A 14,798-nucleotide genomic window follows, 5' to 3' on the forward strand; every position below is an offset into this window, starting at 1 on the left:
CAATTCTCAAATTTTGATCTTTTTGTGTAATATCTCGACCCTATTCCCTCCACCCTCTTATGATGTTCTTCTCAAAATGTACAAACAAGAGTGATCTTTTGGGTTTCTTATTTTTTTTGTTTTCTGTAGAGTAGAATAAGAAAGAATTTTAAAGTGCTCAATTGAATATTACATTTCTTGCTATCTATTACATGTTGATAACGTGATCAGTTATTGTAAAAAAAGATGTAAAAACGTGAGCTAACTACTTCAAGTGTTTCGTAGGAGTTTCGTTCTCTCACCTTATACAACATACGTTTTTGGTTTTGATACAAGTGGTAGTAAAGGAAATGAAATTTGAACATAGAACTTCGAACGCGGCTATAAATGTTTTTAAGCATTTGAACTACAAGTGTATTGAGTTTTATCGTAAAAAGAATGGAAGTGTGGTGGTTCAGATTTTAATAACAAAGTTTTTGAGTGTTTAAAGGAGAATAAGGAGAATAATTTTTGCAGCCTGAGAAAAAGCCAAACACAAAAGAAAGTGAGTGCGAGAATTAAGAAGAGAAGATGCTACTTGTTGTCTGTAAATTAGAGATTAAAGGGGACCTTGTTGTCCCTCTCCCTTTGAGTGGATCTCATTTGACACTCTACCAACCAGCTTTCAACTTTTTTTTTCTGCTTTTGCTTCCAATTATTGCTTAGTGCTTATTGCTTATTGCTTCTTGCTTCTTGCTTCTTGCTTCCCCAGAAGAACTTGATTTGTGGGGGCTTAAATCAATGATGTTCAATGACTAGTTTGAATGTTATGGGCTTTATGTGAATTACTGGGTCCAATATGTTGTATAAAACAAGGTTACATTTTCCAACTTTGATTTTCACTGAAATTGCTGGTAATTATTTGTTCAAAGATAATTATAAACCAAACAGGATTATTGAGTGTGGTGAGTGAGGAGGAAAAGCGATTATGACATAAGTGCTTCTGTAATTAACGTTGGAACGAAAGCATCATTCAAATGTCACAGAAAGCACATAATGTAGTTGAAAAAAAACAGATAACATGAAACTTAAGTCCTCCTCAATCTTGAGAAGTCAAATCCCTCTTCTAAATAGTTCAATGGAAGAAAAATTGAGCTGTCTCGGTTGCATGCACTGCTCGTGTGAATTGTACCTCAACATTTTTCAACTAAATTTTAGACGAAATGTGCACAAGGCATGAACTTATATATCTCGTGTCCACTAAAATTGATAACTTTTATGCAGTCAGTGTATATATATATCAGGCCACCATCACTTTGCTCATCTTTCTCTTCACATGCTATCTCATGCTCATAACACTTAATTCGTGCCATTTCTCAGTTACGTGAAAAAAACATATGTAAGAAAAGAAAAGAAAATGCTATAACATGACAAATGCAGCCCCTACACCGTACCTAAATATTGTTGTGTAAGGATGCAACAACATAGTGTGTGGCATGTGCTTTAGTAGGTCAAATCACCATGGTCATTCCTTTTAAGTTTATAGGGAAGTTCCCCAGTAGAAAACTCGATCTTTATGCAGTTTCCCTAATGACTTGGACTACTTACAACAGAAAACTCGATCAACTTTGTGGTGTTGCCAAAATTCTTTGTTGACTGGAAAAGCAAGGCACGAGGGCTTCTGTGAAGTTGGACAAAGGCAACATGCAATGTCACCAAGGATGTACACAATGCATTATTGCAGCTAAAAACTAAGAAAAACTCATTCGACTCACGGTTAATTACTCTCGAAGCCTTGTCATTTGACGCATTTTTCTATGAAAAAAAATTTATTATATATGTACATGTACACCAGTTAATTATAAACGTAAATGATACCCTTAAAAAAATATCTCCAAGGAAACTCATAAAATATCTATGTAATATGATCAGAAATGGAAGAAATCCTATATCAAATATCAATATTTACGTAATTAACTTGTCAGTGAAGACAGATGCATGCACAATGTTTTCAACTAAGTTTTTATCGAAGAGTGGAGAGGTAACTAATATTTGAATGCGTATAAGGCATAAATTTATAGGGAAAATTAGAATATCCTACATCTTTATTATAGTTGTTAGATTAAATATTCATCCCTTTTAAATATTTGATTAAGGTGCTTTGATCAATTGCCACCTCAATAATTTTTTATTTATTTAATTTTCATGTCATTAATTTAAATGCATTTATATGGAGGCATAAGGTGGCTTAGCAACTAATTACCTATAATATAAGAATTTAATTTCGTCAATCCCCTTCTACGCATTAAATGATATTTTTTTTTAATAAAATAAAATAAAAAATTAATTAACTAATTCCTCCTTGTTATCAGTGTTTAAAAAAAGAAAAAGAAAAATTCTCTTTCTATTAAAAATGTCTCAATAAAAAGTCTTCAATACATATATTTTCACATATAGATATATAAAAAATATACTTAAAACTTATGGTACATTTGAGAACAAAAGTATCGCCTTTTGGTACGTTTAGATTTCAAATGCACTGAGAAACCAAATGTACCAAAAATTCAAACGTACCATAAAACCAAATGTACCCATTGTTATGTAACCCTTTTGGTACGTTTATATTTCAAATGTATAGAGAAGCCAAATGTACCAAAATTTCAAATGTACCATAAAACCAAATGTGCCCATTGTCAGGTAACCTTTTTGGTACGTTTAGATTCAAAATGTACCAAAAGACCACATGAACAAAAAATCACAAATGTACCACAAAACCAAATGTCTCTATCAGATAACCCTTTTGGTACATTTACATTCCAAATGTACCAACAAATACAAAAAATCAAATCCACTATAAAACTAAACGTGTTCCATATTATAGGCAATTAGACGTAGCTATATAATCAAACAAATCTTTATTATGTGTTGGGTCTTCTAAATAATAAAATCTGACAATTTTTTTTTTTATAAATATTCTACTATATTCACAAAAAAAAAAAGTCAAATTATAACAAACAATAAAAAAATGCATAGAGATGGATAATAAATGCATAAATATAGGGATAAGAGGAAAAGAAAAGAAAAAATGAAATGTCCAGGAAAAGTCGTGAAAAACTAAAATTCTAAATAAAATTGAATTTATGTGAAAAACTGAAATTAATAACCAAAATTTTAGGAAAATGTTTGATCAAATTTTCAAAAAGAGTGTATGTTTAGTCTAAAAAATTAAAAAATGAGGCGCCTTTATCAAAACGCCCCAAACTTATATTATGTCCAATGTCATGGAAAATAACTTTCATTGAGTGCATCGGTGCATATGAACCATCACTTCACTTCTCTCTTATTTCATGTGAACTCTAGTGTCCACAACACCGATTTCATGCTGTACATCAATTACGCGAAAAAAGCATAGGTAAGACAAGAAGAGAAAAAAAGTTCCTAAGGTTATGCCATAACAAATGCAATCCATATGCTCCCTACCTAAGTGTTGTTATGTGAGTGTACAGAAACATAGTGCATTGTGTCATAGTCGCTCAGTTCACCATGGTCAAATGCCACACTTTGAGCATTGAATCGGATGAGTTTAAGAAAAATCAACGAACATAAATATTGCAAAAAAAAAAAAAAAAATGTGTGAAAATCATTTCCGTTTCTCTAATGACTTTTAGACTTAACAATGTGAAAATAAAACTGGGTTGAGGCTTACTTTTTTTGATGGAACACATCAAATATGTACAAAACAGTTGAAAACCATATCTAGGGTTGTACTTGTACCGCAAGAATCCGCACTTTATTTTGTGGTGAAAAAGAAAATTTGATAACAATGATTGTTCAGATATATACGATTTGCCTATGACTTGTTTTTTCAAGGGATCACCGGGTCATGGTTTGTTTTTTTCCATCGCAAAATGATATCAAGTTGAAGGCGTTTTGCGACTCACAATGGGTTACTTGTCCTATCATTAGACGATCGGTTACGGGCTATTGTAGATTTTTTTGGGACCGAAAGCCAAAAAAAGTACTGTTGCTACCGAAATCCAAAAAACAAAGTACTGTTGCATGCTTCTCCGCTGAAGCGGAGTACCGAGCCATGTCAAATATACGTTGTGAACTCATATGGCTTCAATACATACTTAAGGAGTTATGAGTTAAACATCTTGAAGCAGCGACTTTGCATTGTGACAACCAACCTTCTTTACATATTGTGAAGAACCCTGTTTTTCATGAGAGAACGAAACACATAGAGCGTGACTTCCGTCTAGTCCAACAACATCTCACATCAGGTTTAATTTCCACTACCTCCACACCAACAAGCTGGAACTTGGCTGACCTGTTTACAAAGCCATTAGGAAAGGCTACTTTCGCAACCCTGCTTGGCAAGTTGGGAGTGTACAATATCTACTCGCCAACTTGAGGAGTCACATTGAGATACGATTAGCCTATGATTATGTCGAGACATAATTTCCTTAAAGGTTAACAGCAAGAAACTAGCTAGGATCTCCTTGTACCATTCTGATTCAATGAAAACTATTTACCATTTTCACAAATGATATGGAAAAATTCAAATAATAATAAGCTTCTGCATCTTTAGAGCTAAATATTTTGGCTTGACTTATAAACCTATTGGACTTTTAAGCCTATTGGACTTTCGGATGATGAGAGGTTAAAAACGTAATTTCAGAAAATGATGAGACCATACACCATCCCTTGTCAATTGAGGAAGCAATAAAGTCAAAGTGTAGAATTGATTAAGATCAAAGTATCGTAATCAATCCAAGTAAAAGTTCTAATGTTGTGCGTATGCTAATTCGTCATATTTTGTGTTTTTTTTTCAAAGAAGCAAAACCTTCCCAAGTGGAAACAAAGGGAAGGGCGCTAGTCGATCAGACTTGGGTGCATGTCGTGTTGTGTCATGTAATTTATGCTAAAACTCAAGTTTGAGTCGTTAACTTATTGTGCCTGAATATATAAATTTAAACCATTTACAAGTTCATCATAGTGTGTGTGTGTGTGTGTTTTTTTATTGTTTAGAAAACATCGACAGTACAAAGATAATTTTATTGATGTCGAAAAAAAGGTACATCTAGTCGCCGGGGGAAGGGGGGGGACATAAACCTAAGATGAAACCTAACCCCTCTAAAACCGAACCTAAATGTCTAATTCAGCAAAACAAAACGAGCAACATCAATTTTATCGTGGCTTGTTATTTAAATCTCTGCCTTTTTTTCCTCTTATCGAATACCCAACTATGAAATGTATTATCATAATTTTAATTTACAACGTAATGAAAACACCTTGGATTACCATACAATTATTCCAAATACATTATACAACTTTGTTTTTTGTGGCTTGTATTAATCTTCTAAGTTAATAAGTTGATGCACGAGGTTGTCACATATTTTGTAAGGTCTCATGTTTAAATGTGTAAGATATTACTTGCATCACTCACTTATAATTTTATAATCATAACCTTTTAATTCTTTTAATCTTCAATTGAAGATCATTCTTACAAAATAATTATTTTAATCGAAAATTGTTTAGTTATCTAAATGTATCAAATAAATGAATGATTCACCACACATATGTACTTGGTACTCACACCGTCGATTTATTTGAATCCGCTCGTAAGAAAAATATCATCCAAATGTGAATACCAACCAAATTTTTTCTTGAGGGTTTCTAAACGGGTCAGGGTAATACTTTGGATTGGACTTTTTTTCTTGGGTTATTTTTGTTCCGGTCCCTAACAATTGTTAGATTGAAATCTTATTGTTTTTTATTTTTTTGATCAAAGTCCTTTGACTTTATACACCTCAGCATTTTAATTAGTATTACTATATTTCCATGTCATCTTTTTGATATCTTAAATAAAAAACTGTAATTTAAAATATTGATTGCAGTCCAACATTTAAGGGATTTAAATCCAAGAATTTATGTAATTCAAAATCCTAGTATTATGAGATTCAATCAATCGATCAACTCTAAAAGAAATTTAAAATTTTTAAAATTCAAAAATTTATGGGATCATATATGCACAAATCTCACGAATTATGAGATTTAAAATAAAAATAAAAACAATTTCTACAATAAAAATTCATGCACACTGCACATATTTTTGTGAATTTCATTGAGTAGTATTAAGGGAAATAATGTACGTCATGAATTCATACATACAAAAGCAACGTACCCACGAACTTATACCAAAAATAATGTATGTACCCATAATATAAATAGCATATGGGTACATACAAGAAAACTCATGGGTTCATTTAAAAACTCAAGAAAAAGAATGTACATCATACCACATTGTTTTATAGACATGCATATGTGGGTACATAAAATGCAGCAACCTTAAAAACCCTTTTACATAATATTCTCCAAAAACTTTGTACCCATATATTTATGTAAAACAAATTTGAACCAACCAAAACATATTATAGCAATAGATATATTTGAACGAAACATGTAGATTAAAAATGTACCCATGGATATAAGTATAGCCAACCAGATATTGAATAATCAAGAGTAATATATAATAATAAAAGGAAAAGAAAATATATAAAGAACAAAAGAAGATGACTTCAGAATGGTACATTTTTCACATAGCCCGCTCACTCTACAGTCTCTGCATGTTTGAATCAACCAGATTCCTTGAGAAAGTGATGCTTGCATTGCCTTGCCTATGCCACACAAATCTCACGAGCTGATAAAACCATTGATGCTAATTTGTATTTTAATCACAATAGGTTTATTCAACATATATGCATTGGATCAATTCAGGAATGGAGAAAAAATGGAGAAAATTGGGTTTGGGGTGTTGTAGATTCCGGATGTGCATAAGGGAAGAAGAAGAATGGAGGAGTTCGAATGGATTTTCCTTTTTTTAAACTTCCTCATATAGTTTATTTTACCTTAAATGCACAAAGAGATGATATTTCATTTAGGATGATGTATAATATTTTAAATACTAAAATGATGATATGGAATAAGTCAAAGAATCTAAAATAAAAAAAAATAATAAAATTTTAATCAATATAATATGAAAATAAGGAAAGAAAACCTAATTTTTTTTTTTTTTTTTTTTTTTGTCCTCGCTGTACGGAAAACCAAATTGACGCCAATATCTTTGATTAATTATTCACTGCGTGAACGCTTAATTTGGTGGACAATTTGACGACACCAACTGAGCCCACGAGGTCGCGCTCCCCATTTCGGATAATATACATGGAAGCCAACCATCGGTTTCTTGCCGCACACCCTTTGAATTTGACTTGTTCACCTTCACCACTTATAATATATATTTTCAACCCAGCACAAGTCTTGGAATTTTGAATTAAAAACTTTGAATTTGAAAGAGTAAAATTATATATTTAGTACGATTTGCTTTAGTCAAAGTCGTTTCAATTTCCAACTACAAATATTGACGTTTGCTAAAAGAAAAAAAAAACTGAAAATATTGTCAATCTTTTGTTAATTTTCCTTTCATTTTCCACTATTATGTAATATAGTAGGTGAAGTGTGTCAACCAAGTTAATTTCTTTACAATTGTTTTGTGGGAAAATCTTAAACATCGGACTTCTAGATTTGAGAATATATAAAGTATGAGAAAATTACCAATCAATTACTGGTATTTGCGGGGATGTTACCGATCTTCTTAGCCAAACCTTTTGTTTCCACCATTTAGGTTTTTACTCTCGTCTTTTAATGTTGCACAATGGTTTAAAATGTTTTCTAATCTACTTTTAAAGATCAACTCTGCAAAGACTTACCTAATAAGAAATCGTGTAATTGTCAATTAACGTTGTCAATTTTAAGTGCTTAACTGAAGAATATATAATTCGTCTATTTATTAGATAATTGTTAAATACTTATATTTGCAATATTTTTGGCAATCTTTAAAGGGTGAACTGTAAAATAGAAGTCTCATGTCATCTTGAAATATGCATGATGAGAAAGAAAATTGGAAAAAGTTAAGCGAGAAAGTTTCAATGAGAAAATTATTAACGCCTTTCAACATCTCATACTTACGAAATAATATGACAAAGAGAACATTAACTGATCCTCTCGACTCATAAAAATTAAACAAATTAGGTAAAATTAGGTTTGATGACAAATTAAACTTGATTAAGGTACCTTTGAGGTCACTGCGAAGAAATTGGCTTCACCCTGGTCTCACCATAGAAATACACAATTACAACACCATCTCCTTCGACAAACGACGTTTTACCACTTTTACCTCCCAATTCAAACTCGTGAAATTCCACAAAATCCACGTAAGTCGGTCCGTCCATCCCTCCACTTCTGCGCCAAGTGTCCATGACCATTTTGGTAATCTTACCGACCAAGAATATGACGTGGCGTGCTGGGCCACAGCAGCCACATGTGTGAACCATGAGACTGGTGGGTCCAAGGTATTCTTGTTTATCATATCTGCATGCAGGCCACGTGGAAGGAGGTGGTAGGGGTCGACACACGAGACATTGCAGAATAACGCGTAGCTGATTAAAATAATAACGGCCCACAAAGAGTGTCTAGAGAGAGTAAAATTTTCTTTTGTAAAAGGATAGTAAATTTTTTTTTTCTTCCAACTTTATGCTATTATTATATAGTTGGAAAAATGAAATCCTTTTTATAATCAAAATTGTACATATATTTTAGTGGACAGTGTGTTGCTTGTTGAGATTCTACCATATGTTTCGGGTTTGAAATTTCATCATCTCCTAAATTATTTTAATACTTTTGAACTATCATTTTCTAATAATAATAAATTTCTTTTAAAATAGTTGTACATAATTGAAAAATTACAGAAATATATACAAAAAGCTTATAAATTGATTTATAAAAGTAGTCAGTACCGTTTCTGAGAATTTAGCAGCTATATATGTGCAAAAATTATAAATAGAGCCCTCTTGATAGTTTTTCAAGAAAATACTAATACGTACGAATCACATATTCACACTATGGAACATGAAATAGGTGAGCCATAATAATTTAGTTTGAACATATTTTTAACTAGAATCTAACTTAAAGCCTCTAATTTACAAGTAAAAAGAAAACCGTAGTATCAAGTTGTCAAATACTATTTTGCATTTTATAGAAACAGGTACTATTTTTTTTTTATTTTAAACATCGTACAAATATTCAATAAGAAAATTTAATTACTAAAACTAACATAAACTTTTAAACCTAAAAACTAATTAGCAATTAAGAGACAATTGTCAAATTCATAAAACCAGTAAAAACATAAATTATACGGACTTCAATCGAAACTGTTAGCATCTCTCACTCCAAATAATTAGTGATCTCACTTATTTCGAGATTTTCTTAGAATAGGAATATGATTATAGGATTATGTGAGAGAATTAATCAAATATTCTTTTTTTATTATAGGATAAATCATATATTATGAGGTGCAAAAAACTTTGGCGGCCTCCTCAGTTCAGCCCTGTGCAATGGCTCACATAGCTCGGGAGTATTTCCTCACTGCCATAATTATGGTGTATGCTTATCATACACCTAATCATATGTTACGTGTTCTTTCACTTAATTCTAATTAACTTTCACATTCAATGTTACATTTTCAATTTTGAAAAAAAATGACCAAAGTGCTAGTCGGGCAATGGGTAGGGATCAAGCGTCTAGGTGATGGGCTAGAGCCTAACGGGTAGGGATCAAGCGTCTAGGTGATGGGCTAGAGCCAAAAATAAGTGCTTATTTTATACAAATACATAATTACATTGGGATATATAAATTGAAAACTAAAATGCCTTATAGATTAAAACATTATAACATATTAAAATATGGGGTCCAAAGCATATAATAAGTGTTCATCCAAGTATTCAACAAGACTCTTTTAATTTATTGAACAAAAATAAAATGCAAAATGAAAGTTAACAATTCTCTATCTAAGTAAGAAACGCAACCTAGGCGGGCCAAGCGGGTGCCTAGGCGGGTTAGGCGGACACCTAAGGAGGTCTAGGTGCCCCTTCTTAATTTTCAAAATCCCCAGGATTAATCAGTGCGTTACCCAGCCGCCTAGCACGTAGATGGCGCTTGGCGGCACTAGGCGCGAATTTTTAAAACAGTGAGATTAGATAAAAGGACACGTGACAGATAATTATTTGTATGTTAAACATGTACTGTAGTTGAAGGCATGCTTCCATATAGCTCTTTCCTAAATCCGCCACGGGGACTGGGAGTAGTTTACATAAATTGGATTTGTTTCACTTATCAAAGAAAACCCCCAAAACAATTGATGCTAATTAGTAATTATACATCGAAAGCTCACTCTTTTTTTTATGAAAATAATAAGAAAGACAAAGTTTCAAGAGTACAAGGGTATAAGCGTTCTAACTATTCAACTAAATAACTTTTAACTTCTCATACACTTTTTTTTTTTATTTCTGAACAACTAAAAGCCGTTTCTTTTTGGTAAAACTCAGCATATTAACATGAAAATACAACATCACAAAAAGAAAGTCCGATCAAGATATACATAAAAGCCTTTTGCACCTTTAGATTTAAAAGTTCATGCAAAAGCTTGCAAATCAAGGCCCTTTGCCGCCTTGCGAGTTTGCGACACACACAGTATCTGGAAGCCTCCCCTTATCTTTGTTGTCACCTTCACACGCAACAAAAAGCAAATACCAGAAGCTTGAAGAGCTAAAATAAAATAAAATTAAAATAACTAAAAGGCTTGGATTGCAAGATTCAACGAAAAACAGGGTGCGGAGAATTTGAAAATTTTCATTATGATCATAACACGGGTGGTACATTACTTCTTTTTATATAAATGGTGATTTTTTTTAAAAAAAAATTATTAACTTTTCAACACACAAATCATACTATTTATATACTATTCCGTATTTTGGTTCCATTGAAAACCTCTCTCAGAGAATAAGACTTTTCTCGTAAGCCTGACGACACGTAAACGCAATGGGAACAAATGGGATCACGTATGTACACAAAAACAAGAAATAGAGAGAGAAAGTAGAGAGAGAAAAGGAAAAGGGCAATGAGTTTCCGCGTAGACAGATGAGAAGCTCAACAGCAAGAAGCAATAAAGATTTTCTTTTCCTTCCTTCCTTCCTTGTCTTTCTTACTTTCTTTTTGTTTTAATTCTTTTTTTTTCAGAAATCTATCAAATCTGAACGAAGAATAATTAAACTACGCCTTCTTTGAAGCGATTAAAGGAAGAGATGATCAAATTCTCTCTCTCTTTTTTTTTCGTCCTTATGGATTCACACCTTCCATTCACACCATCCTTCATATAATCAAAGCTTTATCCTTCTCTTTCTTTGAATCCCATCGGCTTTTCCGAACCCCAAAAGCTTAATCTTCACGAAAGCACTTTTGTTTTTTAAGATTGCGTTTGTGGTCATGGAACATCATCCTCATCATTATCAACGTCATCAGCAGCAACACCATCAGCAGCTTCAGCTTCAACAACAACAGCAGCAGCAGCTTCAGCAGCAACATCTTAGTACTGTGACTGTACACGTGGACACGAGTGATAGGTTCCCTCAATGGAGCGTTCAGGAGACGAAGGACTTGCTTCTGATCAGAGCCGAGCTAGATCAGACTTTCATGGAGACGAAGAGAAACAAGCTTCTGTGGGAAGTGATTTCTACGAAGATGAAGGAAAAAGGTCACCATCGCAGCGCCGAACAGTGCAAGTGCAAGTGGAAAAACCTCGTTACTCGTTACAAGGTAAACATGTTATTAAACCCAAATGAATACTAGATTAATAAAGTTAAACCAATCTAATCAAACTAATTAATCTTCCATCTAATCAACTTACACTTTGAAGAACACACTGATTCATTTAAGGATTTCCTTTTCCTTATTTCCTCAACCCATATCTTCAAGACTTAAGGAGAATCAAACTGAAGACCCTAGGTGTAGGAGTGAATGTTCTTTGTAAGCTGAGATACAAGCCTATTGCAAATCTTCAACACATACCCTTCATGTGTTTGATAAATATACAGTACTATTATGTAGGTATTTATTTCTTGCTTTATGATTATATATTTAGGGTTTTGAGACAATGGAGCCGGAAGCTATGAGGCAGCAATTCCCGTTTTACAACGAGCTACAAGAGATTTTCGCTGCACGGATGCAGAGAATGCTGTGGGCAGAAGAAAGTGGAGCTGCAAGCGGGTCGAAGAAGAAAACGCTTTCTTCAGACGACGAGGAAGATAACGAGGATAGCGAGGCAGAGAATAAGGGAAGCACGGGGAAGAACAAGAAGAAGAAGATGAAGATGAGCAATATAGGAAGCAGCAGCGCAAGCGGAAATAATGTAAGGGAGATATTGGAAGAGTTCATGAAGCAACAAATGCAAATGGAGATGCAATGGAGAGAGGAGTTTCAAGCGAGGGAGAATGAGAGGCGGTTGAAGGAGATGGAGTGGAGGCAGAAGATGGAAGCATTAGAGAACGAGAGGATAATGATGGAGACGAGATGGAGGGAGAGGGAGGAGCAAAGGAGGATGAGGGAGGAGGCTAGGGCTGAGAAAAGGGATGCTCTTATTACTGCTTTGCTAAACAAGCTTAGAAGAGAGGATATGTAGCAAGCGTTATCTCAAGACATGCTTTGAGAGCTAGGTTTGTTTATTAATTAATTCTCAATTAGCTAGAAACTGAATTGATCATTTTGGACATGTCCATTTCCACGATATACTGGTCCATCTTCTTCTGTTTTGCCCACTGAGTCTTTTCAATTTATTGCATAATATCCATTCTTTCGTTTCCATATATAATTTTATGTTTTACCCTAGTAATTGTGATCTTTAATGCACAGCTGTTAACTTTCACCCCAAGTGCATGCTTAAAACTTTCACTTAGAGAATACAAACAATCCGAACAAGTAAAATTCTTGGATTATTTGATTGCTACATGCATGAAGATTGAAGAATTGTAGTTTTCAACATTAGCAGGAAGCACGCGAAGTCGAAATTTCAATCATGCAAGTCACTGAGTCCTACTGCTTCTACTTGTAGTAAGGGTAGATGCGTGCATGAAATATATCCGGTTCTTATATTTATAGGTTTGTCACGTGCATGTAGCATGTGTAGTGGCTGAAGAAAAACGCATTCCATGTGGAAAATCGAAACATCTAGATATCATCTGCATGAATTATGCTGCGTTTGAAATTGTATTGAGAGGTATAGTTTTGTTTCCTCCATCCCTGTTTTGTTATATATTCAAGTACTGTAGTCTGCATATACATATGCAGGTGGGGCTACGGTGGATGAGTTATGAAGATTTTAATGTATTAATACATGATCTAATGCGACTGTATAATGTTCTAGCTATTTTAGACAATTTTGCATATTATGTTGTTATTATTGTATCATTCTAGTCATTTTTTATTTACGTCACATTTCTCTTTGTTAAGTTCTCAATCATGTTGCATAATCGTACTTCCAACCTGGAATGTGCTTTTTCTTCAGTAGACTTTCTCGAGCATATTGGGAATTTCTCGTGGGGTATAAGTGGAGCAATTTTGTATGATCTTAACGTAGTAGTTTCAGTTTGACGGTGTTCATAATCATGGTTATTATCTTCTTTTTTTCATTTGGTGTTGTACGTGTGGCGATCCTGCTTATATCTCATGAAATGTGATGAGAAATTCCGTTTATATCTCATGAAATGTAATAGATAACGTGATGACAGATATAAACATAGTGACAATTAATATATAGCTATATGTCTCTGAAAGTTTTACTTCTCTTAGAAAGTATACACACGAGTGTGAAACTCCAAGACACATTTCCAAGACCCTTTTAAGAGATTCTCAAGCTTTGGTTCCTTTTTGACATTCTATATTCTGGCGTTTTACACGGTTTACACCGCTCGGTTTCAAGCTAACAAATATATACATGTATTTCAACTTTAGCTACAAATTAAATATATACGCGCGGCACATATCAGATGGGCTGTCGATTCGAATTTAAACTATTTATAAATCCCTACTTTGACATCTTACATTCCATGACAATGCCCCACTTTGTCTTGTAATACAAATTCAACGGAAGCCAGCTACTCTATAATCATTTAATTTTTTGTTAACGAAACAACCATTTCACTGCAATTTGGGGAATCCCTACATTTCTTTGTCACATTCTGACTGCCATAAGGTAAACTGAGAATGCTAAAATCACTACCCCAATAAATAAACTATCTAAGAATTCTCGGAATAACGTGGTTTGCGAACGTAATTGAAGAATTCTCGGAATAACGTTGTTTGCAAATGTAATTGCTCCATATATTCCTCTTGCAATTCAAGGTCCAAGCTCCCACTGCAAATTTTACAGCAAATACAAGAACTAGTCATGTGCGATGTGTCATAACCTAGATTCTTCCATCTTCTATAGCAGCAAACAAAAGCGTTAGTCAGTAGGCTTGTCGGTTTGGGGACATATCAAATAATGCTAATAACAATCTTCATCTCCAAGTTTCAGATTGAATCTTTTCAATTGAGGTCCAGCTATTTTCAAACGTACGGTTACCGTGTTTTTCCCTCTCACTGGCTCTCTGCTTCTCTATCTCTAGCTGTCACATATGTTACAAGTCATGACTTTTGTATTTTTCACCGACGCGTATGTGTGTGTGTGTGTGTGTGTGTGTGTGTGTGTATACACATATATAATAATAATGTATGTGCGTACGTGTGTGTGGGTATATAGCCTTTTGTGCCAAATAATTTGGTGTGCCAAATAATTTGGTGGTCCAAATATGTGTGCATGGATGTTTGCTCCGTGCAGAACCTTATTTTTGGTTGCAGATATGTGCACATATCGATCGGATAGAGACCCAAAGATGTAATGACGGTACCAT

General features: G+C 33.7%; 1 protein-coding gene across 1 annotated transcript; it reads left to right on the forward strand.

Moving 5' to 3' along the window:
• Positions 1-10,960: 10,960 nt before the first annotated feature.
• Positions 10,961-12,619, forward strand: LOC137723590 (trihelix transcription factor GT-3b-like). Its single transcript, XM_068462786.1, has 2 exons — positions 10,961-11,667; positions 11,993-12,619. The coding sequence occupies exons 1-2, from the start codon at positions 11,338-11,340 to the stop codon at positions 12,527-12,529; spliced, it is 867 nt and encodes a 288-aa protein (XP_068318887.1). The 5' UTR covers positions 10,961-11,337; the 3' UTR covers positions 12,530-12,619.
• Positions 12,620-14,798: the final 2,179 nt, after the last annotated feature.

Source organism: Pyrus communis, chromosome 17 (assembly GCF_963583255.1).
Source record: "Pyrus communis chromosome 17, drPyrComm1.1, whole genome shotgun sequence".
NCBI classification, from domain to species: domain Eukaryota; kingdom Viridiplantae; phylum Streptophyta; class Magnoliopsida; order Rosales; family Rosaceae; genus Pyrus; species Pyrus communis.

Excerpts from the sequence above, each read along its gene's own strand:
- LOC137723590 (XM_068462786.1), top strand. The coding sequence starts at position 11,338 with ATGGAACATCATCCTCATCATTATCAACGTCATCAGCAGCAACACCAT. Across the intron at positions 11,668-11,992 it reads ACCTCGTTACTCGTTACAAG|GGTTTTGAGACAATGGAGCC; the intron begins GTAAACATGTTA and ends TTATATATTTAG.